The following is a 24,393-nucleotide window of genomic DNA, read 5'->3' as shown; positions in this document are numbered from 1 at the left end:
TATAAGTTTGTAAGGAAGATTGGTACATCTGTTTAACACAATTATGTGATAAACAGGCATAAATTAATTTATAGTGTATCTGAATAAATAAAAAAGAAAAACTTTAAGTAAAAAACCAATAGGCATTGTTCAAAGAAAGAGGCCCCATTTATATTTGTTATTTTCTTTGGAGTAAAAAAATAAAAGTAATCTTTTCAAAGGTGAGATCGCGTGGATCTTCTACTGATTAAAAGCATATTATTTTTTCCTGCTTGCATATGAGGTCATATTTATGAAATATAATTAGATTATTGGGCAGTGTGTGGGTACTAATAAATTCGATTATTTAAATATGGACAATCTATTTCGACCAAAAGAAATATGGACAATTTATTAAAAGTTAGGAAATACGTGCAGGTAATATTTTAACTATCTTAATGAGCGGGTATATGAATACTCCACATATTTTTTAATATCAAAAGTTAGTAGGGAAGAAAGACTTATGTGTGTCTAGTAATTACGCGATGCGACGTGTGTGGGACGAAGGCATTGTCAAACACGATGGAGCTTACTCGATTGCACAAATAGCTCGAGAAACCAATTGATATAAAAAAATAAAAAAAATTATGTTGCCATGGGCATATATGGTCAATACGAAGATACTCCCTAACAAAAAAAAATTATGTTAATCATATATTTTTCTTAATTATACATGAAAATATTAAAGACAAAACTGACAATTTATTGGTCTTCAACCGATATTTCATTCAATTCGATTTTTGAATGCAAAACCTTTTGGGGGGACTTGCTGGAAATGACATTCTCGGCAGTTCTATTGTCTCGTGATCTCAAATTGCAAGGTCCTCTGTGTTCTTTTTGGTGATACATATCATGAGACATGTCTTGATTTGGCTCAACCCCCGGATTGATTGATTGACGGCGCCTTCATCGAGACCTCGGGTTATCATTGCCGACCTTTTCCGGCACCAATTTTATCTCATTAGAAATTCGGAAGGAACCTCTATCGGATGCGAATCTATCCGGTTCAGAAAGGAATAACTTGAGTCAGTATGTCGACTTCAATTCGAATGTGCAATCGTCTTAGCCTTGTCAACAGGTCCAACGCAACAGCAAATCGTAAAAGCTCGTTCCATCAGTCTTCAGGTCATTCCTTAGTTAAAAATGAAGAACATCTTTTTACAGTAACCACTAATATATGATGAGAGATGCCAATCGATCAGCATCATGTTTTATTCTATAAAAAGCACAAATTTTTTTTTTATCAGGATCAGAGCAAACATTGGAATAATATAAACAGAGTCATGACAGAAACAAGAAATTAATCAATATACACTCGAATCAAGTAGATTTTAACAGTGTGATCGCTATGCAGGGTAAAAAAATGTACTCATTACCGCCTTTTCAACTGCAGACGTATCCTCGGCATAGTACCTATATCTTGAGGACACATTCAATAATGTCACATTTTATAGGAACCTAATCACTCAATGAGGCATAAAATAGAATTTCAAGTCAAATACCGCACCTCATATTTCAGATGACGTCGCCGAGTACAGAACTTGGACTCATACAGAAAATTTAGCGCAAAGACCAGGTAATTGTCAATAAATTTCACTCCGAAATGTCGGAGTTTAAACTTGAATTGCAGACTCATACCTCATAAATTAGCAAAAGCCGTGTTTGGTACCATTCTTTTCCTCCCATAAACAGTAAAATTGGCTTCTATCAGTATTAATTTATGGTCATAAAAATTGATGGAATTGAATGTGATAAGTTCAAAAAGTTCAGCCTCAAAATTTTGTGCTCCCTTTGCTAAGCTTCTCTACTCTTGTAGGCTTTGCCCGTTCCTCGAATTCTGTTGCCCCAACACACCTCTGTCTTGTCGAGAACTTGGCTTATAGAAACCGTTCCCTCTTGGCTTGTTGTATTCTCTGTCCACTCCATTCTGCCCACTTCCCCTGCTAAAATTTCTCCCGCCAAATCGCCCCCTTGAAACCTCTGTTTGGTAGCTACCTCTCCCTCTGCCTCGTCCTGCTTGAGAAGTGTCGATCACTAATAACTGAAGAATAAAGAGGATATTTATAAATAATAGTGACACTGAGACTTATATGCAAGGCTTACTTGCTCGGGATGGAATGTTGCTGTTCGGTCTCCGTTCTTCAATATACACTTGTCGCCCAGCAATCTGTGCACTCCCGGCCTACACAAAATATAGGTCAAATGATCTAAGTCATATGTCCACAAATTATATGGTCAATTACAAGAAAATAGCAATCTCCTCATTGCATGGAAAACAGAAAATTACCCATTAAACATCTGAAACTTACAATTCTCATGAGCACCTTAAAGAAAAGAAAATCTTAAAAAGTCACACACCCACCCAAAAAGTGACTTGATCCAACATTGTTTCGACCAAAAATTCAACGATTAGAAATCCTAATTAACCTCAATCCCAAGCCAACCCAAGCCAACCCAAACTTGACGCAACCTGACTCTCATATAAACCATCCTCAACACAGAACCAATTAAAGACAACAATTAGGCTTACTCAATTCAGTTCCCTAGTGCAATAAAATCTTTATAAATACATTTTGTAATGTAACAGAAATTTTAAAAGGATGCACCATTTTAAGACCATATGAGCTCAGAATTCTCAGTATTGTTTCTTCCTCCAATCATAAATAGATTTAAAGTTGATAATACGAAGCATTACTTTTCACCCATAAATTTCAAGTTCTTTAGATCTTTGACTGAACCAATGAAGTTAACCATATAAGCATTCAATTAAAACAAGGCCACTTCATCCAATAAAAATAGTGACAACAACACTGTCTCTTGTTTCTCAATACAAGCTAAAAGCAATAAATAACGATTAGTGCACTATGCATACTTTCAACCTGCTGCCTATAACTTACTGTCATGCATTCTCCACATTTTTAAACACTTAGCTAAATTGAGCATGCATCACAACAACAATTATTGGCCAATAGGTTAATTATCCATAGGTTGAACCACCAGTTCAACGAGTCCCAGTGAAGTGGTCAAACTGCATACCAATCAAGCGTTAACACACAAGTCCGGGTTCAGAAACACCAAAATAGAAAAATGACAGATTTGCTTTTAATATTATATGAATAACGATCCAATGCAACTACTTACCTTGACCGCACTGTGTACACCATCCATGTCTTCAAATTCGACAAATGCATAGCAAACACCTAAATCCTGTATATCAACACATTTCAGCACAATAAACAAGAGCCAGCAATCTACTTTGAATTTTGCAGTTAGAAAGGACGAGAGCGAAACCTTGCGACCCCGAATGACTACACCGTCCGGCCTGATTTTACCAAACTGCCGAAACTCCCCCTCTATTTCAGATTCAGAAACAGTAGGCGGCAAATTTCGCACATAAACAGATTTGATTTCACCTAAAAGGAAGCAAAAAACAAAAGAAAAAATTCTTTTACAAAATTATAATAGAATTTTTTACACAATTAGAACACTGATGGACTGGAATGCATTCAGAAGAATACTATATGCAGTTCACCACAAATACTTAATGCTGAAGCTTACTTTTACACTTCTTCACAAGACACTTAATCAATGCCTGATAAGGTTGCTGGAAAACTAACCTTCATCATCTACACCTGAAACCTCCTCTCCTGTCTCTGCTCCAGACGGTTCATGCACATTAGCTGGTACAATTGGCTGCTGACCCGTGGGCTCTGGAGTATGATCCCACTCTGACACAGCCAAAGAATTCTTGTTCACTGAAGGAGGTGGAGCTACAGATGGTGCAGATTGTCCTTTGGCAACACGCAGCTATTAAGCAAACAAGCAGGAAAAGTTACCATTAGATTTAATCACGAAATCATCAGGTGGGTATCTATGTCGAAATGGTAAAAAGTTAGTAGATGCAGCACGCACAATAGAGGCGTAAGTATGCTTTTGTGGCTCCCCAACAGACTCATCGACAGAAGTTGGTGAGTTATCTTGAGAAGCATTTACGACATTCTGTACGGAACCATTCGACTCTGCCATCTGATTGGCCTCCAATGTACTTTCCAACTCAGGGTCTGGCTGAGACCTTTCTGGCACTCTATAATTATCGACTGGGCCATTTTCCTTGACATCAGATGTAGGAGCATACTCCCGTGCCTGTACTTCCCCGCCCATCATATATGTTGGCACTGTAAAACCCATTGCTTACTCTCAGATTCTTGCCAAAGAAATTATAATTCAGAAGGAAAATTATTTTTGTGCAACAAATATGACTACTCTTCGTTTTCCTTTAGCAGTATCAAATGACTAATCTTAATTCCAGCACCATTATCCAATTGAATTCATAATGACCAAACAGTTCCACACTATCATTAGACGATAATTTGCCATACCTGAATTGACAACAACAGACCCAACACAGCGAATCAACCCACTACTTTTCTTTTTTTGGTTGGATTAACCTATTTGAATAAGAGCACCATGAATCATGATCACTGCGCTTTACAATTACTTCCTTCTTCCTCCAAATGACCATGTTAGGTCACCATCACTAATTGCATTGGCGACGAGATGACATGTTAGATAATCAACACAAATGTATTTACCGGGCTCTGGAATTGGGTGAGAAGCAGCGAGTTTGAAAGGATATTTGCTCTGAGCTAATAGAACGGCTGGATGGTGGTGAGTTTGGTCTTCTTCGACAAAATGGAAAATGTCATTAAGAATGAAATAGCCAGTCTCTTGTGGAGCTAGAAAGAATGTTTGGACAAACTTTCTGCTGTGAGTGAAGTTCTTTTGTTGCACAGAACCTGAAATCATCACAAGAACACCGCCATTCCAAGATTCCTGTGCATGTATTGTCTTTATTTCAACTCCAGTGTAACTGACTGACATGACTAGCGTGTGGATTTGCTGCCACAAAGAAAGGAAAATTTAACACAGGCCCTCTCTAGACACCTCAATCAGAAAAAAAGTCGCACACTATGGGCAATTAAAGACAGGACTACTGTAATAATACATGGAAACATCGTACTACTCTACAACAGGCAATCAAGCAGAACCGTACATGTCAAATGCCGGGTCATATTAAAAGACAAATATACTGGAATCATGAATATCATATCTAAAAGGATTTGCATATATTTGCCACATAAATAACAAAATAAGTTCCCCTGGTGTGCATCTTCTCTTCATTTACAGAATGCAGAAAGTTCAAGGTTAACAATTAGATCTGATAACAAATAAAATAACAACATTCACTTTGTTTAGGAAGAACTGCACTAAGAACAACTTTCTGTCGACATCATGTAAGATTCAAACATAGTCAAAAAAGCATTAAACAACTCTATGCCAAATTTCGACCAAAAAAAAAAACTCTATGCCAAATTATTGGGAACAGGAAAGACCCTCTGCCTGGTAGCACCAAACCATTTCTGAGCACATTGCCCCGCCAATTTTACTTTTCAACCTAAAGCCCCTGGCTTGCCACTTTCTGTGACCAGGGAATACATTTTGGAAAAAAGAGAAAATGGAAGCCATTTAAGATTACAGTTTACATAACTGCAAAGAGCCTGAGTAATTCACTGATATTTCAGCAATAAAGAAAGAACTCTTTTTTGGCTCCGGGGTCTATTTGTAAATGGGTTAGCAGCCCCTTGGTGCCTCATACTGAAATTCTCTTTACTTATCCTACCACCTAACATAAATTCCAAAAGGTCTAGATTATAAAATGTCTCTCTAGAACAGACTTTCAAACATTAAAGCTAACCTTTTGGACGATTCACTGTGGAAGTTAACTAATTGATAAATTGCTAAAACAAGCCCCTACATCCATGTTTTCCACAACTCATTTCCATAACAATGGATTCACTTCAAAATTAGTCAGCAGAAGCGCAAGGAAAAATATCTTGCAATATAGAATTTGACCAACATCGTTTGCAAACAGATAGCTACATAGTACTTAATAAGAATGATAAGATAAGGAGCATGCAAATTTGCTAAAGATTAAAATAATAGATAATATCTTTTTTCAAAGACAACATTTATTTGCATATTTGTGCTATAGATACCTCCTCTTCACAGAATATAGGACCCTACAGATCACTGATAATGATACAAACCATAGACATCCAGTTGTACTTTAAACTGTGAACCGCAACCTAAGTTTGAAAATGCCCGCAAACAAGTGTCCAATACTTCTAACTACAAATACACTTGAAAGACAAGTAAAATAAACTATAATGTGAGTTGTCTTAATCAGATCTACTGATAACATAGTAAACTGAAAGGCAAATTCGAATGTTGTCTGGTTTAATTGCATGCATCATTTTCCTCCAATTGAACCAACCTGTTTTGTAGGGCTGGCAATTTTTGTTGGGGGGTATGATGGTCTTCATAATTGATGTCGATTAGTGTGAGCATAAATCATCATAAATTAGATTCTGTATGCCAAATAATTAAATTATGACGAAAACGCGTTATTTTGTGTCAAAACAAATGCAGGGTTAAACATATCGTATCGAGTTGTATTTAGGTTTTTCTATAGTTTGTGGTTTTGCCTCGTGTTGTATAGTGCAAACAAGTCGTGTCCGATATTGCCATCCCTATCACCATGGAGAGAGTATGATCAGTCCCAAAGAAGTGGGATTGAAACTTATTTTGAATGTCTTCCTTTTTCATTTGTTGTCAAGTTCTGAGACTCAATGTGTCATCTGCTTGCAAAGCAGGCAGGTGCAAATTACAAGTAGAGGTCAATCCAGAAGAACCTGGCCTTCTCCTCATCAAACGATTGCTTCCAGGGCTGGATGAGCTCACTTCCCCTTTCCTCTGATTAGAAAGCATATATCGAGAATATTGAGAATTATGCTCGGCATTTCTAAGATGCAAGCGGACAGACGCCACTACTTCAAATGGAAAAGTTCAAAAGGGTGACCTAACATTCGGAGCATCTTACTGTTGAGCGAGATGCCTAGTGGGTGACGTTTTCTCATGCATATGAGGCTCGGGAATTAGTCCAGATAGTAGGTTTAAATCTTATTACTACAAGGGAGATATGCACAGAAACTCACAGTTACACCCAGAGAGAGGTCTTTCATAAAAAGAAAAGTTGAATTGGGCAACCTAAAAAGACAAATAGAAAAGAAACTTGATTTATCATGTATGAGGCTCGGGAATAAGTCCAGATAGTAGGTTTAAATCTTATTACTACAAGGGAGATATGTGCAGAAACTCACAGTTACACCCAGAGAGAGGTCTTTCAGAAAAAGAAAAGTTGAATTGGGTAACCTCAAAAGACAAATAGAAAAGAAACTTGATTTATCATGTATTTTTTATTTATTTATCATGTATGGTGGACAAGAAAGGTATCATATCAGCTGGAGATGTATATGTAGTAAATGATGAGAAATTATTTGATAGTAACCTTACTAATGTTATGTAATCAATTTATCAAGTATATCTCCTAGTAGTAAGGTCCCTTAGAAAACCCTTCAGTGTGTTCCTAATGTTTTACTTCCTAGGATCAATAAGAGTTCAGATGTCGCTTAGTATGACAAGATGTAATGAAAAGGCTCATGCTAGCCTCTTCATTCATATAACCCGTTCCACTCTACCCTTTGAACAAGAAATGACTTTCTTGATAAACAATTGATACACACTCAATCACAAGTGGTGACATGTAACTCAAATTCCTACACCATAGGTTCGTCAGAACTATAAGTAGTAAAGTGAGCCTAATCAATCGACTTAACAGAAGGAAGTTGCAACACTTGCGCAGAATTGTCATCTTAAATAGCTTCTTTTGTTCAGAAAAGCGAGAGACCTGGGATTGGTCAAAGAAGGGGAACAAACCATTGATACCACTATCCAATAGCCAAAGTTCATCCCATATTCAGTTCATATACATAAATTTCACATCTCTAAAATAAATCTAAGAGAGATATCAGCAGGAGCATGATCCTGAGAATCAAATTCTGAGAATGAGACCGAGCTGTGAAACAATAGAAACATTTGGCAGCCATCAAACCCATCCTCCAATATTTCGCATAGAAAATTCAGCAGAATGACTAAATAAAAGAATGTGTCTCAAGCAATCAAAGTACTTTTCACAAACCTAACTCATTTACCAAACCAATTTTACGGAATCTGATTTTTACGATTAATCCAACATTATCCAGACTCCGAAATATTAGAACGAACATCCTACTGTATGTACCTCTAGAGAACAATTATGTACACTAAGCAGTTATTAGCCAAAGGCAGTTTGTAAGCATGCCAACCTTCAGGTCAACTAACTTTTGTAATTTCAAATCAAAAACTTCCCACAAATAGACTCTTTCGAAGTTTGCACACCTTTCCAGATGAGCTGATTTGTTCATCTCCATCACGAAAATAGCATAGCATATCTCGAGTATCGAGAAGCTACCTCATTACTGGCATGCCATTTAAAATCAGTACTTGAAGCTCAAAAAACAAAACCACACTCCATAATTGATGATTCCAACATCTATTACTTTACTCGCTCATCTCTATAAATAACCTTAACTACCATGACGAGCTCAAGATTCACCAAGAAGACCAAAATTCACAACATTAAATTGATGCTTGTGGTAAGACAATTTAGCTCATCAAGGTGGAAGTGCTTCAAATCTACCTAAGGAAATGCTCCTTCGAAATGATTATTAAAAGAGAACAAAATTTCTGCCAATATTGCTGAGAATAATACTGTCAATTAAGCAAAGTATTCTCGAGGTCCATATGTATAGTAGGAGCAGTTTGATTCCTTTATAACTACAATATGACTACAAGCACTCGGAATCGCAACCTTTTTCTGTTCAATGAATTGTAATATCCAAAAACAATTTAAAACTTGAACGAGAACCAAAACGAAATCTAGAAATTTCAAGCTATTGAAACTGCGCAGAATAAGCAACATGGAAACCAGTACACTGCACACATAACATCATGCCTGGTCCATTGATTTGAGTGGTCCGCACCACAAAATAGCAAAAGGACACTAACAAGGACTGTAATACAAGAAATGCAGATTCAAAATTCGAACACGCTCAAAAGTGGACTAGATAGACTGCGAATCAGCTCAAACATTAATAGAGTGCAGACAGAAGAAAACATTTTACCAGCATTGCGGTGGCCGACTCTCTCATGTGGCCGTCGATGCGAAGCATGGTGCTGGCATCCGAATAGAATTGGTGAACAATCTCCGGCTGTTGCTGCAGCACCTGATAGTAGTGCCCCACGAAATAAGTACCCACCTGAACACAACGACCCAAAAAGAAAACACATCATTTACTGTGTAAAAATCGAATCCAGGGCCAAAAGAAACGAAACCCAAAATCGAGAATGCTTCATAGGGTCATGCAGACACTCATGTATGACCCCATGTGCAAGTAGAGTTGAATCGAAAAGAACCTGAGCAGCAGTGAGGGGGATAGGATAAGCAGTGGCCATTGCTCAAAACCCCTTAAACCCAGAACAAGAACTCCAATCTCCCAAAAACCCAGATCCAAAAAACGACCCTCAAGATCTGCACAACCACCAAAACACAAATTCTCACAGATAATCCATGACCGATAAGGAGATAGATAGCAGCTGCTTAGGGATCTGGGTTTCAAGAGTGCCCAAAGAGCACACAGCTTTAGAGAGAGAGAGAGAGAGAGACGGAGGGGCAGGCCTACCTCTTGAGGGTGGATGGTGTAGATATGGAGATAGACCGCGAGGCAAAAATCTTCTCCACTGGTTTCTGCTGTTGCGTGCTGTTTAGCTCCGGTTTGCTGCGTTCGTGCTGTGCCTGCGGATTCTTGTTCTTTTGTTCGTGTTATGCTTTATTCGCCCTTCTCTTTGTTTTTAGCCATTACCCACCCAAAAAAAAAACATAAAAAAATATAAAAAATATATAATAAAAAAATCCACGAGTTCCAAAAAGAAAGGGCCTTTTTTCACTCTTTTTTTTTTTTAATTTTTAAATTTTTGGGGGCCAGAAAGAAAATGCGTTAAATTGGAAAAAAAAAAAAGCTGGACAATTAATTATTGGCATTGAAACCCAGTTGAGACTTTTGGAATGGCTGCATTGATTTCCTTTCTCATGCTTTTCTTTCCTTTTTTCTTGCGTTTGGAACACTAACTCTTTTCTAATTAGTTTGGGAAATTACTAACTAACTTCCGGTTTTGGGTTTCTCTTTTCTTCATTTAGAAGAAAAAAAAAAGAAAAGGTCCGTTTGTTTCGCAGAAAATGAGTCATTTGGAAAATATTTTCCAAAAAACGATAGCTTGTATCAACTAAAATAATTAGTCAACTAAAGATATTTTCATTATCGACAATAATTTATATCTAAAATTTTTGTAAACGATGAAAAAAAATTTCGTTCATTATTTTTGAAAAGGATACAAACGATTGTGTTTTGGAAAATGTTTATTTTTAGGAAACAAACGCACCCTAATAATCCATAACTTTGGCCATGTGCAATGTCATCTCGGACTTTTAATTCATTTAATATGGTTCTTGAATTTAATCCTTAAATTTTCAATTTGTGTAATCTAATATGTCAACTTTCCAGGACAAAGTCAAGCAAGTAATCTAGTATTATTCACAATTTTCATAAATATACTACTGCCCCAAATTTATAATATCTTTTCATTCCAATCATTTTCCTCAATCTAGATACGTTCCTTGTTTTTTAGATTGATAAAATTTTCAATCGTTTGTACTTGGATTAATTTAAGTACGGATATCTACAGAGAATTAATACCAATTCAAATATCTTTAAAAAAAACAATTAGAGATAAAATTGTAGGAATAACAACCCGATATAACTTTAAATGATGTTCTACTTTTACTATAATCGAAATTATATAATAAATTCACCTAAAAAAGTTATGGTAATATTTATGAAGACCAACAAGGTAAAAAGATAATAAAAAAGATAGCATATATTCTTTAATTGATTTAAGAAAATGGTTGAAATGAGAAAACATTCTAAAATATTAAAAGAAACTCCTTTTTGCACATTGAGCCAAAATTTATGATCAAGTAACTCCATTTTGTTCATAAGTTGATTTTGTTATTTCGATCTGTTCTTTGTATTTTTTATTTTCTGCCTTTTTCTTGAAGGGTTATTAAAAGAAAAAAAATTTGCATGCGTAAGCATGGAAAAGCGACCCAATGTCCTTATGTCATTAATGACGTGAGATGTTAGAACGATGTTTCCCCTCGTCTCAATAGAATATGCCCATCATTGGCGGTCGATAATGACTCCTAAGCTGTTCATTACTTATAATATCATACTTCCTATTTTAATCTCGTATTTCAAACAAGCATTAAATATTTGGAATGATATTCATATTCTGTTTCCTATTTTAAGATTTATTTTGCTATTTCTTATCTCCAATTTTCTTTTTCATTCGTTCCCTTGATTTAGCATAAACTTTTACAGCACGGGACAAGATTCTCCAAACTTTTTTTGGATAGTATTTATTTAGGTATTCTCTGACCATTAATATTTGGAATTAATTTGTTGTTTAAGTCGAATCAGCATTGTCCTAGAACTTGGATAGTGTTTAGTTAGGTAAATTTCAATGGAGGGTACGTGTTTTCTATGATCTTGTGCTCAAAAGTGTAGATGCGTTTTCATTCAATGGCATTTAAAAAATTAAGGATAAGTGCATCAGAAGTCTTAAAATTTGTCATAAAGACGCAATTAAGTCCTAAAATTTTTAAAAAAAGCAATCAAGTCTTAAAATTTGTCACAAGAGTGCAATTAAGTCTCAAAACTTTCAAAAAGTGCAATCAAGTCTTAAAACTAATCAAGTTTATGCAATCAAGTCCTAAAACTTGTTAACATTTTCCGTTTGTCAAGTTGGACAGAATTAATGAAGGACTTGGCTGCATCAACTTGACAAGTTTAGGAATTGATTGCACTTTTTGAAAGTTTTAGGACTCAATTGTACTTTCTTGACAATTTTTAGGACTTGATTGCATTTTTTGAAAATATTTAGGATTCAAATTTGAGGACTTTATTACCCGTTGGAACACCATTGGTGTCCCATTGGGTACGAGGTTTTGTGTTCGACTATCCCCTCTTTGTAAGTGGTTCGTCAAAAAGTCAATATACATCTTACCTTACCAAAAAAAAAAAAAATTGAGGACTTTCAATACAATTTTCCCAAAAACTTACTTCACGATGTGAAAAGTTACTAACAAAAAAATAAATGGGGAATTACTTCGGTGCATATGATATTTACTTTGTCATAGTAAAATTTACTGACTAAATTAGAAGTAAATTTTACAAGTTATTTATTCTCTATTCCAGTTCATTGTAGATAGTAGACACTAAATTTCCAAAGTCCAAAATATGTACCTCTGTCCCAGTTTGTTGTCAATACTAAATTGCCGGTCCAAAAGTATCTCAAAGCCATCATAAAATTATTAGTATATTTGATACATCTCGAGAAACATTTCATATAGAAAATAAAGTTTCAGTTGATTATAACATGAAAATGAAAATTGAGAAAATAACACAAACAGTCCCCGAACTTTGGTTCGATGTGCAATGTGATCCCTAAACTTTAATTTGTTTATTGTAATCCCTAAACTTTAATCTAATGTGTAATGTGGTCCCTAAACTTTTAATTTATTCAATGTCATCTTTGAATTTTTGATACATTTTCAATTTTTTTTTGGTAAGGAAGGGTGGTACATTTTCAATTTTTCTGAACTATGTAAAAATATTTGATGTAGTCCTTCCATTAAATCAAGTTTAGGGACTATATTGAACATTTTCATATAGTTTAAGGACTACATTGAACATATACTAAAAGTCCATGATCACTTTGAACAAATTAAAAGTTGAGGAACCACATTAAACATTAGGCTAAAGTTAAACATTAAACTTCACTGAACAATTTAAAAGTTCGGGAACCAAATTGCACATTGAGCCAAAGTTCAGGGATTGTTTGTGTCATTATCCCATGAAAATTTGCCACATTTGTTGGTAGTCTTTGCAATTACAAAAGTAAAGTTCCCGTCCATAAGTAATTAACAATTTTTTTCTTTTTTAATAATATCTTAACTTGGAAGTAATTTAAATCTATCAAATATGAATTAGTAACCTATGAGCATCCTAAGTAATTTGAATATCTAACAATAAGCAATATTTGCACTTTGCTTTGTAATTTCCAAAATTACAGATGTAAGCTTTCTATTATTAGTGATTAGTAATTTCGACAAGTAGCTAGCAAATTTTTCATTTTAGAGGTATTGTAACTACTAGTAAAGTTCCCAAGTATTTAGCATTTTCTCAACACTAGATTTAATTTTCATAAAATTCGTTTTAAATAACTTTGAATTGGAAGTTACTAATAGCCCACAGGATTATAGAATTTGTCAGTTACTAAACTATGATTTCGACAACACAATGCAATGCTCAACTTTCATTTCTTTTGTAATTGGTCCACTTTAGCCACTTTTTAGAAAAATTGATTTTCCAACTAAAATATGACATAACATTTTATGTGACTTACCACATATGACATTGTGTTCCCCACAAGGTCCCCCCTCAGCAATACTATAAATAAATAAATAAATAGTAAAGCATTCTAAAAGTTTTAGAAAATTGAAAGAAAATACCGTCATAAGGCCCTCTACCATTAAATGGCGAGAGCTCGTAAGCTCTTGTCACACCGGTGGCAAAGAGTCTGTGAGCCCTCTATGATGGACCGGATTATGTGAGTCCCGTTCATATGAATCGTTGAATGAGGTGAGACTTACATGAGACGCACTAAATCTTATGGATCATGTGAATTAGCCTTACATGAACCGAGTGTAGACAATACTTGCTTCTCTGTGACATGGGCATCACGTCAACTGAGCTCTCTCTCTCTCTAATTGATGTGGCGCTTATGTGGCAGTGGCTACGAGGTACCACATACATGTTCGTCAAAATTGCAAATAATTGTAAAGATTGGCTAATATAACTCCTTGAAAAACGTTTGGAGCGCATCAATTAAAAAAGAAAAGTTGTGCTTATTAGGCGATTAAAATTAGTGTTGAATGTAGTGACCCCTTGATGTAGTGGGCACCACAGATCCCTAAAATACAACACTATCAGTTAGTTTTACACTAATTAAGTCTTTTACCTGTAAGTAAGTTGGTTACTTTGAATGGAATAATCACCAAAAAGAAACCAGAATTTATATGGGAATTCACCATTAAACTATATTCTTAATCACTAATGTCCAGCAAACCTTTTGCTGCTACTCTCTGGCCAAAAGCTGGACTGTTTTGACAAAACATGATCAGGATTCAAAGTGACGGTGCCCATGGCTTGATGGGTCATAAATATCACCAAGCCATCCAGGTGAGATTGTAAGAGTTCAGGCTCATTAGACTGAGAAGTTTCTTTAGCTCATCATCCTAGTAAACAACGGCACCGAAACTTGAAGTCCATCTGCAAGAAAAGGCTCAAAGTTTCAACCAGTAGAACACTGGTGAGACTTTGCCTACTTACTGATTATCACTGAAAAAAGTCGATCCTTGGTCATTCCGAATGCCTCGAATAGTCATCGAATGGATGTTTGGAATATCGGGAAGGATTGCTTGACTGATAAATATTTTCATCTTTTGTAGGCAAAGAAAAGTAGCGTTCAAAACGACATGTCGTAAATGGCACTGTACCAGATACAAGGTATTTAGACGAAAAAGGATGAGTAGCTTCGAAATACCATGTTTCCTGATCCAACCAGACAGTCTGATTATTCTATTATCTGATGAAACCATATTGCAGTCCCCACAGGTACACTAGATTGGTTATTTTTACTATCTAGCTCAACAAAATAGACATCAGCTAGGATTAAAATTGACAATTGCGAGTTAGAGACAAAAAAAGGTGTATTGCTTCACAAAAGGATCATCATAGACGTTTACATCCGCCGAAATTGCACAGCTCAACCAGTATTAGTTATGTACAAAGGTAAGAGGCAAGAAGCGGGGGTAAATATGAAAAGTCTGAGACTCTGTTAAGAGTTAACACTTCATTATTTTTTATATGTAAGCTTAGCCAAGATAATTTAGTCTAGCTATAGACTGAAGGTGCTTGGATCCTTGGGAACCATCACAAGTATGGCTGGCCTATATTTGAGTACCGCCACAGAAACGGCAAAACTGCTTGCTTTTGAGTATGTCTCAGATCCTGGCAAATCAAATTAGCACAAAGCTCGGTTTTCTGGTTTGAGGGCGTGTTCTCTGGCTGGCAGCAACAGCTGTGTTAGCCGGCTCCTTTGTCCGCCTGGACAGGATCTTATCATCAGTGGTCTCCTTGGGTTTTCTTGTGCTCTTAGGCTCATAGTAGACAGCTTCTTTTGAGACATCCTTAGGCTGACCATTTCTTGAACGGAGGGGGTTATTATTCTTCAAAGCTGAAGGCCGCTCTACAATTCTTTTGTTCTTTTTCCCTATCATCACATCATTATCTGTAGATCACATAAACAATAGGCTGAGAGTCACATTACTTGAGAGGCAACAAAAGTTAAATAAACCACACATGGAATTGCAAAAGAGAATCAATGAGTGCTTGAATGGTGCTATTTCCTCCACTATAGAAACTTAACAGTACTGGGGGGAGAGAGAGAGAGAGAGAGAGAGAGCGGGGGGGGGAGTGGGTGGTGGTTGTGACGGTGGTTTGTATTTACCAGGACTAGATAACACTGCACGTGGACGAGGCACTGCGCTGGCTCTGATGTTTAGTTTAGAATCTTCATCGGATGTTGATTCGCTCATCCCTGCCATTGTCAATGAAAGGTTGTCAGATGTATGTAATAATTAAGACATCGCAATATGGCCATTTCTAATGGACATGAGCAATCGAAAGGCCGAAAAAAACCTTCAGATACTGGATATCTCAGAGCATTTTCCATGGAACTCTTTTGGACCCTTGCTGTGCATTGTCGAAAAACTTGATGCTCCTGCACTATAATCAGAAAATGTATAATCAAGCAATTGTTTGAAATACACAGAAAAAAAAAGAAAAAGAAAAAGATCAACCATATGTCAAGGCATAAAAGCTGATCATATACGAAGCATCAAGCAGCTGTTGGATGTTAGCCACAGCAAAAACCACCTAATTGATCTACAGAGGGATTTGCTTCCTGGCTACATGAACCATAAGCATCTTCTCTGATAAATTACTAGATAACTAGATGTTAATTGAGTTTTATGATCTCTCTCTCTCTCTCTCTCTCTCTCTCTCTCTCTCTCTCTTTCAAGCAGACACATCCTCTCATTATAAGTTTCTTATTAGAAAAAGAAGATCCTCATGCATGACAACATATGTACTAGTGGAACTGCAAATTAGAATAGAAATATTCAGTGGCAAAAGGCTACTTATGCATGACAACATATGTACAAGTGGCCCTGCAACTTAGAATAGAAATACTATGTGTCACAAGGCTACAAAAGATTACATCTCTTTTTGGGAATGAGAAACAAAAACTCTCATTATTTTGCAGTGCCGACCATCTTATGTTGACTTGAGACCCTTAACTTTCAGCAAGAGTCTCATCAAAATCAAATCAGATATTCCAAGCAGCAAGAATCTTCTCACAATTAGGTTAGTACCAGCACCTGCTAGGCTGCTACTATAAGCACAGCAAAGCATTTTTTTACAGAAAACCTGCTATCCATGGAGTTTGAGCAAAAATCTGATGTCGCACAAATGTAAAGCTATTATCGAACCTTAACTAGCTAGAAGACGTGTTTTTTTTTTAAAAGTCATACATTGTAAAGCATTTAAATGTGATTATGTATTCTATATCCTTACACAGGTCCAGTGACCAACTTACTTTCCCCCCTCTTTCCCTCTAGATGTGGGCATTTCTATGGTGCCGTGAGCATATAGTAGGCATAGTTGCCGTGTCGCTTGTCAACCATCTGATTTAGGAGTTTTAATGTCAGTCATATACTCAACATCTCTTGTCAGCCGTCTGATCAAAACCTTGTCGACCTAAGGCTTTGGATTGAGCATGGCCGAATTACAGTGCTCAAATTTACAGGACTGTAGAACAGGCCACTAGTAGATCTAACCAAAGGCATTCTCTCATTGATATTCACAATCCAGTGACTTGTGTTGAATTTCAAGCAACCATTTTGGCATAAAAGTTGAGGTGTTAGATGAACAAGCAAGACTGGTGAGTGCCTCTATTTTTACCAACTGGTATTCTCCAAGTAATTTTGCACCTCTGTTCTCTACACAATAAAATCGCTTTGCAACAACATCCTTGTTCTGTTTTGACTCTATTTATCTATGGGCACTTGACGTTCGCACTCCCTTCAATAGATCAGTGCAAAACAGAGTAGGAATTTTCCTGCGCCTTTTTCCTTCGCCTAGAGTGACATCTGACATCAGATTCCATTGTATTCTAGCCCAAGTTCTTCAAGGGAAATCAAAACCTACCCTAATTCATCGACCGAAGCTGATGCTGATGATCTGGAATAACTAAAGTCCCTAAGCAAGGAAAAATCGAAATCAAGAACAGAGTGCTAAAGGCAACTCAAAATATCAAAATTCAAATTCGAACCAAAACTGATCATCTGGAATAACTAAAGTCCCTAAGCAAGGAAAGATCAAAATCAAGAACAGAGTGCTAAAGGCAACTCAAATATCAAAATTCAAATTCGAACCAAAGTGAACTCTAGTATCAACCCTTTAAATCACACGAAAGTCCAAGTTTCCTCAAGTCCCAGGAGAGGCACCAGCAGCTGTTGTCCATCCATAACCAAGAAAAGAAAATCATCCAGGACTAATCGCAGTCACACAAAGCATTCACTAAACCACTAAACCTTCGGTGCTTTGTCAGGGAAACGAGCATCAGATACGATCAACTGGGTGCGAAGAAAAATAAAACCAAAGATATTTACCAGGAGGGTCAAAATCGTGCAGAGAGAGGTAGTCGAGAGCTTTCAGTCCCAGCAATGGACTCTTGGGAACATCACGCTTAACATCATCGCGATCTCCACAATCGTCTCTCACCTTCACCTTCACCTTCACCATCGCCTTCGGATACACTGCCAAAATCATTCACCAAAACAACAACATATTCACTACAAAGTCAACTCTCGCTCTCCAACCGAAACAGTAAAACCGGACGTCACAAAAAAAGAAAAGACGAAGGCATCATCTTTGCGACAAGTACGAAGAAATGACCGCGAATCAAGAAGACCCAGATGAGGAAACTCACTCACTCTTCCTCCTGATGAATACCCGAGAACTTCCCCGCGCTGCCGGTTCTCTTATCTTTGCTCCTCCAACAAAAAAAGGGAAAAAAAGAAAGAAAGAAGGAAGCAGCAAACTCGTGGGCTCCGAGTTCTGATCCTCGAGCTTGCAAGCGAAGAAGGCGAGCGACACTGATGATGACGGAGCAGGAGGAGAACGTGCGGGTCTGGTGATCAGCGAACCGATTCCAGAACCCGAAAAAGCAAGCTACCCAAATCACGTTTCGTAGCCTTTGCCTCTGATTTCGTAACGGAAGAAAGAAAGAGAAAATCATAAAAGGAAGAAGACAAAGTCGTGTGTGAATCGAATGGCTTGGCTCTCTGACTGTGTGACTTTGGACAGGCGCATCGTGGAAGGCCACGGGGCCCGACATGTAAGAAGGGAGAGTTGCCAATTTTCGAACGAGGATATGATGATTCTCAAGAAACACGACGTCAACGGTCACTGACGGTGACGGCGGCGGCCCATCTCCTTACTTTTTCTTTTTCGCTTTTTCTCTTCTTCTTCGCTTTTCTGTCTCCTTGCCGTCCACCTGTTCTGACACAAGGATCCCATTGAAAATGTTGGGAAAATTTCAAATAAAGTCTCGAAGTGTTATGTATGAGATTTTATGAGATCATATTTTAAACGCTTAAACTGTTAGAAAATTTTAATAAAAATATTAGGAAAATTTCAAATAAAGTCTCGAAGTACCGTATGTGAGATTTTATGAGAGTACTACCAACTATTCTAAAAACTTAAAGTTTTGTGAGAGCACTGTCAACTTTAGATTGAGTGACTATTATGACCCTAACTTTTTTTTGTCTCATAAAAAATCACCAGCTTTCACTTAAATCCAAAATCTGACTTCTCTTGATTTAGAACCATTGATTATTTAACTTGATTATTCCACATTAGCAATAAATCCACATGGCTTGTCGACTGGATTGAAAGAACTATTCATTGTCTTCTTCTCTAAGCCACAGCTTGAAAAATAACAATGAAACTGTTCATCTCCTTCACTTCACCGGCAAGTCAAAAAGATTTCCAGATTAGATTGAATCTCTTTGGTCAGACTTCGTCGTTTTGTCATAATTTGAAGCTGTAGACCATCGCCCGTTGACAGACGTCATAAATGAGATATGCCAAGCTCACGACCATAATTTTCTTTTCTCAAACAAGGGTGACTTCAGACATAAAGTCAACGGGGGACTAGATTTGGGATAAAGGTGAAAGTTTGTGATTTTTTATGAGACAAAAAAAAGTTTATGCCAGAATTGTTACTTGATCTAAAGTTGGTGCTTTTTTACAGGACAAAAAAAAGTTTGTGTCAGATTGTTACTTGACCTAAAGTTTGTGCTTTTTTTTTGGAATTAGCCCTTTTATTACTCTGTCACCGTGAAATAAAGGTCTGAAGCATATCTTGTTTCAAGTAAGGGTCTCAAGTGGTCATATAAGGACCTCACCTCATTGACTGATCAATATTATTTTCGTCTTTTAATTTTTTTGATTTTTTTCTTTCTTTTTGTCCTATTTTTTTTATTTCCATAAAAAACAAACTCAAAAAGAAAAAATAAACAAAAAGAAACATAAACCCTTCGCATGTGGCTGTCACCCCATCATCGGTGTGGTGAGGGGTGATGGTCGGCAATCCTCGCTAACCAGAGATGCCCTCGCTAGAATCGGAAGAGGGCCGTGACCCTCGCCTCGGTTTGGGCGATGGTCTTAGGCCTTCGCCCAAGTTGGGGAGGGCTGCCACGAGGGCCGACGACCCTCATCTAGATCTAGAGAGACCCTCTCCTGATAGGTCCTTGTCTCTGGTAGGCAAGGGTCACTGGCTCTCAACGAGGCGCTGACGACCTTATCGGCCATCGCTGCCACCCCACCGACGATGGGGCGATAGCCACAAGCGGGAGGGCTGGGGCCGACGACGTTAGGCTATTATTTGAAACTATTATAGCCACTTCATATCCTTATTTGAGAAGATCAGGCACTTCAGACATTTATTTGGAATATTCCCAAAATGTTCAAATATTATGAGGATAAAACTCCACTTTTTAGCGAAGGTATATTTGACTTTTTTTTAGCTGTAAACGCCTAGTATTTTCAAAACATATAAATATCGATACGTAAAACTTATGTATATTTCTCAATGATCTTTTGCATTTGCATTTATATAATATTGTAAATCTTGACGAGAAATTATAAAAAAAAATTGTTTTTTACGGAGGCTTGAATTTCAAACAAATGAGTCCTGAAATTTGAAGATATTTACCGAAATTCGCATTTTTTAGAAAGAAAATTACGAGTAAAATTTGGAAATCGAAGATGAAGTGTCAACGCTTTTACTAATATTTATGGTTATTTTCGACCAAATGTCAACGAAATTTGCCGACTCAACCCTGAAAAACAATGCAGATGATAAAAGGGTCACCTAACCCTCCTCATCTCAAAGGTTCACCTAAGATTTTTCTGCCTTTTAGGTTGGTCCAACATATACAAATTAAGAAAATAGAAAATTCCCTAGCCAAAAAAAAAAAAAAACCCAACAATAAAAAGGTGTAGAATCATCTGGTGAATAGGATATTGCCATCAATTAAAAATGAAATATTGTATTCTTGGGTCGAACGCAAGCACATCTCTTCAATGATTGTTAATTTTATATTAATACCATGTGCTTAAGCAAATTTGACCGGGGCCTCCTGCATTAATGACGGGCAACATGCGTTGCTCATGATCTTGTCCGTTGAGCATTAAAATAAGAATATATTCACAAGGAGCAATTTGTGGAAATGTGTGGTCGTCGTTTGATGGAAATTTGTGCAAAGAGAGACATAGCCTTACTTCCAAATAATGAGTAATTTACTTACTTAACTGGTCATTCTGATGCAATCTTATTGGGCTGCGATCACATAGGGTCGATACATAGACCCGAAGAGCTAGACAGACTCATTCTATTGTGTGAAACCTGACTAGGATATCATTGTTAAAAATATATCTAGAGATTCTACTTATTGCACTTGATTCTCCATATCTATCAAGATTGTGCATATATATATCTTTATTGTGCATATATTGATTGGATTGATGTGGTAATATCTTGTTATCTTAGGTAATTATCTTGTAAAGTCTATAGTTATGCTTATGCTTTCCTAGAAATATATAGAAATCACACATTCTTTTTCTGCATTATTCTTATCATGACATCAAAACACGAGGTTATGAGTTCAATTCTTTTCCAATCCCCTATTTGTCTCCGTTGTTATATATTCCCATGCTTAATCTTAAGCCAAAGTCTAGGATACGCGTGCATGGATCCTTTGAATATTTACAAATTTGTGTAATTACTGTTTATATTAATAAACAGTACATGAGCCTATTTATAATTTTTATAAAATAATTATCCAAGGTAACAAGATAATATGATAGTAATTATAATTAATCAAGAGAGATATATGCAGATGCATGCACAATTCTAAAAGATATTGAAAATCAAGGGAAACATCCAAAACTAGAGTTTGCAAAAAAGATTCCAAAACCCTAAAAAAAAATACCTAGTGGTAATGCTAAAGAAAGAAATCGCTGACCTAGTGTTGTGTGTTGTCGTGGCTATTGTTGCTATGAGTGTCGCGCAGGGTATGCAGCAATAGGATGCCGTGACCATTGGACAAGATGAACGATTGAAAGAGGGATACTGGTAGTCATTTATAAGGATAATTATCTAAAAAGAGAATGATAAGAGATACGAGGTGTGCACTCACATGTGCTCCAGGTGCGATGTGCGCTCAAAACTTCTTAGGACTGTCTACGTATAATGCGGAAGAGACAATTGTGTATTTTTAGTCTATTTCTGCATATATCATAATGAAGAGAACGTAAACTTATTTATAAATTATACTAGATGACTATATAAGTAACAAGATATTACGGGATCAACTATAATCAATAAGGAACATGTATCATCGGGGAAAATATATGCACAATCTTGATAAATATGGAAAATTAAGGGAGATATGTAAAATCTCCTAAATATATCTTTAACAGTAATAAAAAAAAGTATCATTGAAAAAAGGAAATGGACTTGCTGACGGTGCGAATGAGCAAATTGTAAGATTAGAAGATGTTTTAATACAAAGTCAAGGAGATTTTGATATTAGACAAGGGGTTAAGGAGATTTTGATATTAGACAAGGGGTTAAGAATATAAAGGCTTTCGACCAAAAAAAAAAAAGGTTATAAAGGCCTTCTCATCTTTAAACATATAAGTATCATAATCTTGTTTGGATACAATTCTTATTAAATTGTATGCTTGACGCTCCCCATCTTCTTTTGGCCTACAAATTTAATGCACCCTTTTGGCGTCACACATATAGGGTGCTTTAAACGAAAACTTAGTCAACCAATTTAACATTAAAATTTTTTCCTTAAAATGATTATTTGTATTGCTTACAAAAATAAATAAACAAAAAAAAATTTTCACAGTTCACGAAAATGTTTAAATACAGATTGTTTCTGGTAATGATGACTGTTGACACCTATTTTAATTTGTCCAAAATTAATTGCACAAAATTTAGGAGTTAATTTTCTTTAATTCCTAAAGCAAAAATATTTCAATTTAAATGCATTGCATATAGAAATTAGGTACATTTTATATATTAATAGGGTCCATTAGAATGTTAAAAAAAAAAAAATTCGAGTTGGGTCGGGTCGGGGCCGGGCCGACCCGGCCGTTTTCTTCTTTTCTTTTTTCCTTCCCCCGCACGGGCCCAAGCCCTTTTTCTTTTTTTTCTTTCTCCCCCCACGCGGGCCCAGCCCGCCCCCTTTTTTTCTCTTCCTTTTCTTCCCCTCATGCGAGCTGGGCCTAGCCCGGCCCAGCTCCCTTCTCCTTCCTTCTTCCCCCGCCAGCTGTCTCTTTCTCCGCCCCTGTGCTCCTCTGTTTCTGACGTCGCCACAACAAACGGCGGAGCGCGGCCGCCCCGTCCCTATCTGGCCAGAGCAGGGCCGAGGCAGCACGCCACAGGGACTGGCCATTAAGGCCAGTCCCGTCTTCCCCATTTCCCGGGCTCTCTCTCTCTCTCTCTCTCTCCCCGTCTCTTCTGCGTTGCACTGAATCGGCCCCCCCTCTGCACCGGCCTAAGCGGCCGCGAAAGTCGCGGGCCAGAGTAGGCCGGTGCAGGCCGTCGTCAGCCGACGTGGGGGAGCAGAAGCAGTGGCTCTCGGCCACTATAAAACCAGAGAGGAAGAGAGAGGCCCCGGTCGGCCATTTTGAGTGACAGAGAGAGAAACAGAGAGAGAGGGGGATTGAGAGAGAAAACCGAGAGAGAGAAAGAACAGACCGAGAGCATACCGGCCGTGAGGAGAAGGCCAGTCGTCTCCCCGGTGCTCGCAGATCAGCCGGAAACCTCCTAGACGCACCGCCGACCGGTGAGCAGTCCCGACCCTGTTTTTACTTTGTTTTTGTGCACCGGTCGGCCGGGATTTGTGCCGGCCGTTAGGCGCGAATCCCGGCCCATACCGACCCTCCTCTCGATCCTTAGTCACCGTCGGGATCGATCTGTAGCCGCCTGAGTGAGCCGGAGTCCCGAAGCAGGTCGGAGTTCCCTGTTTTTTGCAGCGCCCCCCACCTGTTTGATGAAATGCCTCAAAGAGGCTGATTTGTTTTTTGGCCGCCGGCCGGCGAGCCGGACGTCGGACGGTAAGTGGACGGCAGAGGAAGCTCGGGGACGGTCCCAGAGGCCGGATTCGGGGCCGGCGCCGGTCTGGGTCGGCCGGCGGAAGGCCAATTTTGGCTCCATCGGCGTCCCTGCGTGCTTGTGCACGCGGGGTTGACCAGACCCGAATCAACCGACCCGACCCGAGTCAACGCCTAGGTCGGATCTGTTGACCCGGGTCGGTTCCGACCGACCCGGATCAGCTGATCCGACCCGGGTCGGTTCCGACCCGATCCGGATCAATTGACCCGAACCGGGTCAACGCCCTGGGTCGGGTCCGTTGACCCGGGTCGGACCTGACCGACCCGACCCGGTTATTATTATATTATATTATATTATATTATTTTTTTAAAAAAATTTTAATTAAAAAAATGTTAAAAGTTTTTAAAAAAAAATTAAATTTTCTTTTTCTTTTTCTTC

General features: G+C 37.7%; 2 protein-coding genes across 7 annotated transcripts; both read right to left on the bottom strand.

Annotated features, from left to right (window-relative positions):
• Positions 1 to 1,505: 1,505 nt before the first annotated feature.
• LOC115693423 (nuclear transport factor 2-like) lies at positions 1,506 to 9,847 on the bottom strand. 5 transcript variants are annotated; one of them, XM_056318174.1, is made up of 10 exons: positions 9,699 to 9,847; positions 9,433 to 9,547; positions 9,141 to 9,275; positions 4,611 to 4,917; positions 3,931 to 4,193; positions 3,636 to 3,825; positions 3,310 to 3,431; positions 3,160 to 3,225; positions 2,122 to 2,200; positions 1,506 to 2,034 (listed from the first exon to the last, which is right to left on the bottom strand). In XM_056318174.1, the coding sequence occupies exons 2-10, from the start codon at positions 9,469 to 9,471 to the stop codon at positions 1,823 to 1,825; spliced, it is 1,413 nt and encodes a 470-aa protein (XP_056174149.1). In that variant the 5' UTR covers positions 9,472 to 9,547; positions 9,699 to 9,847; the 3' UTR covers positions 1,506 to 1,822. The 5 variants fall into 5 exon arrangements, with proteins under 5 accessions (XP_056174149.1, XP_030476271.1, XP_056174158.1 ...); XM_030620411.2 differs by having other exon boundaries at positions 1,506 to 2,031; XM_056318183.1 differs by having other exon boundaries at positions 9,141 to 9,242.
• A 5,040-nt stretch (positions 9,848 to 14,887) lies between these two features.
• On the bottom strand, positions 14,888 to 18,598 carry LOC115693427 (uncharacterized). Of its 2 annotated transcripts, none has more exons than XM_030620416.2 (5): positions 18,250 to 18,598; positions 17,930 to 18,076; positions 15,897 to 15,983; positions 15,706 to 15,795; positions 14,888 to 15,486 (listed from the first exon to the last, which is right to left on the bottom strand). In XM_030620416.2, coding segments are annotated over exons 1-5 (597 nt in total). In that variant the 5' UTR covers positions 18,251 to 18,598; the 3' UTR covers positions 14,888 to 15,214. The 2 variants fall into 2 exon arrangements, with proteins under 2 accessions (XP_030476276.1, XP_030476277.1); XM_030620417.2 differs by having other exon boundaries at positions 18,254 to 18,598.
• Between the last annotated feature and the right edge of the window lie 5,795 nt (positions 18,599 to 24,393).

This window comes from Syzygium oleosum, unplaced genomic scaffold, assembly GCF_021117445.2.
Source record: "Syzygium oleosum isolate NSW1041296 unplaced genomic scaffold, Sole_v2.1 Sole_v2.01, whole genome shotgun sequence".
Taxonomy (NCBI): domain Eukaryota; kingdom Viridiplantae; phylum Streptophyta; class Magnoliopsida; order Myrtales; family Myrtaceae; genus Syzygium; species Syzygium oleosum.
The sequence above is the reverse complement of the archived record's forward strand: the minus strand, read 5'-3'. Positions and strand labels throughout refer to the sequence as shown.

Coding starts and splice junctions, on each gene's coding strand:
- LOC115693423 (XM_056318174.1), bottom strand. CDS start 9,471: ATGGCCACTGCTTATCCTATCCCCCTCACTGCTGCTCAG. Junction 4,918..9,140: donor AGTCGGCCACCGCAATGCTG/GTAAAATGTTTT, acceptor TCTTTGTGGCAG/CAAATCCACACGCTAGTCAT. Junction 2,035..2,121: donor CAACATTCCATCCCGAGCAA/GTAAGCCTTGCA, acceptor ACACTTCTCAAG/CAGGACGAGGCAGAGGGAGA.
- LOC115693427 (XM_030620416.2), bottom strand. Junction 15,796..15,896: donor GAGATATCCAGTATCTGAAG/GTTTTTTTCGGC, acceptor TGACAATGGCAG/GGATGAGCGAATCAACATCC. Junction 15,487..15,705: donor TGCAGTGTTATCTAGTCCTG/GTAAATACAAAC, acceptor TGTGATCTACAG/ATAATGATGTGATGATAGGG.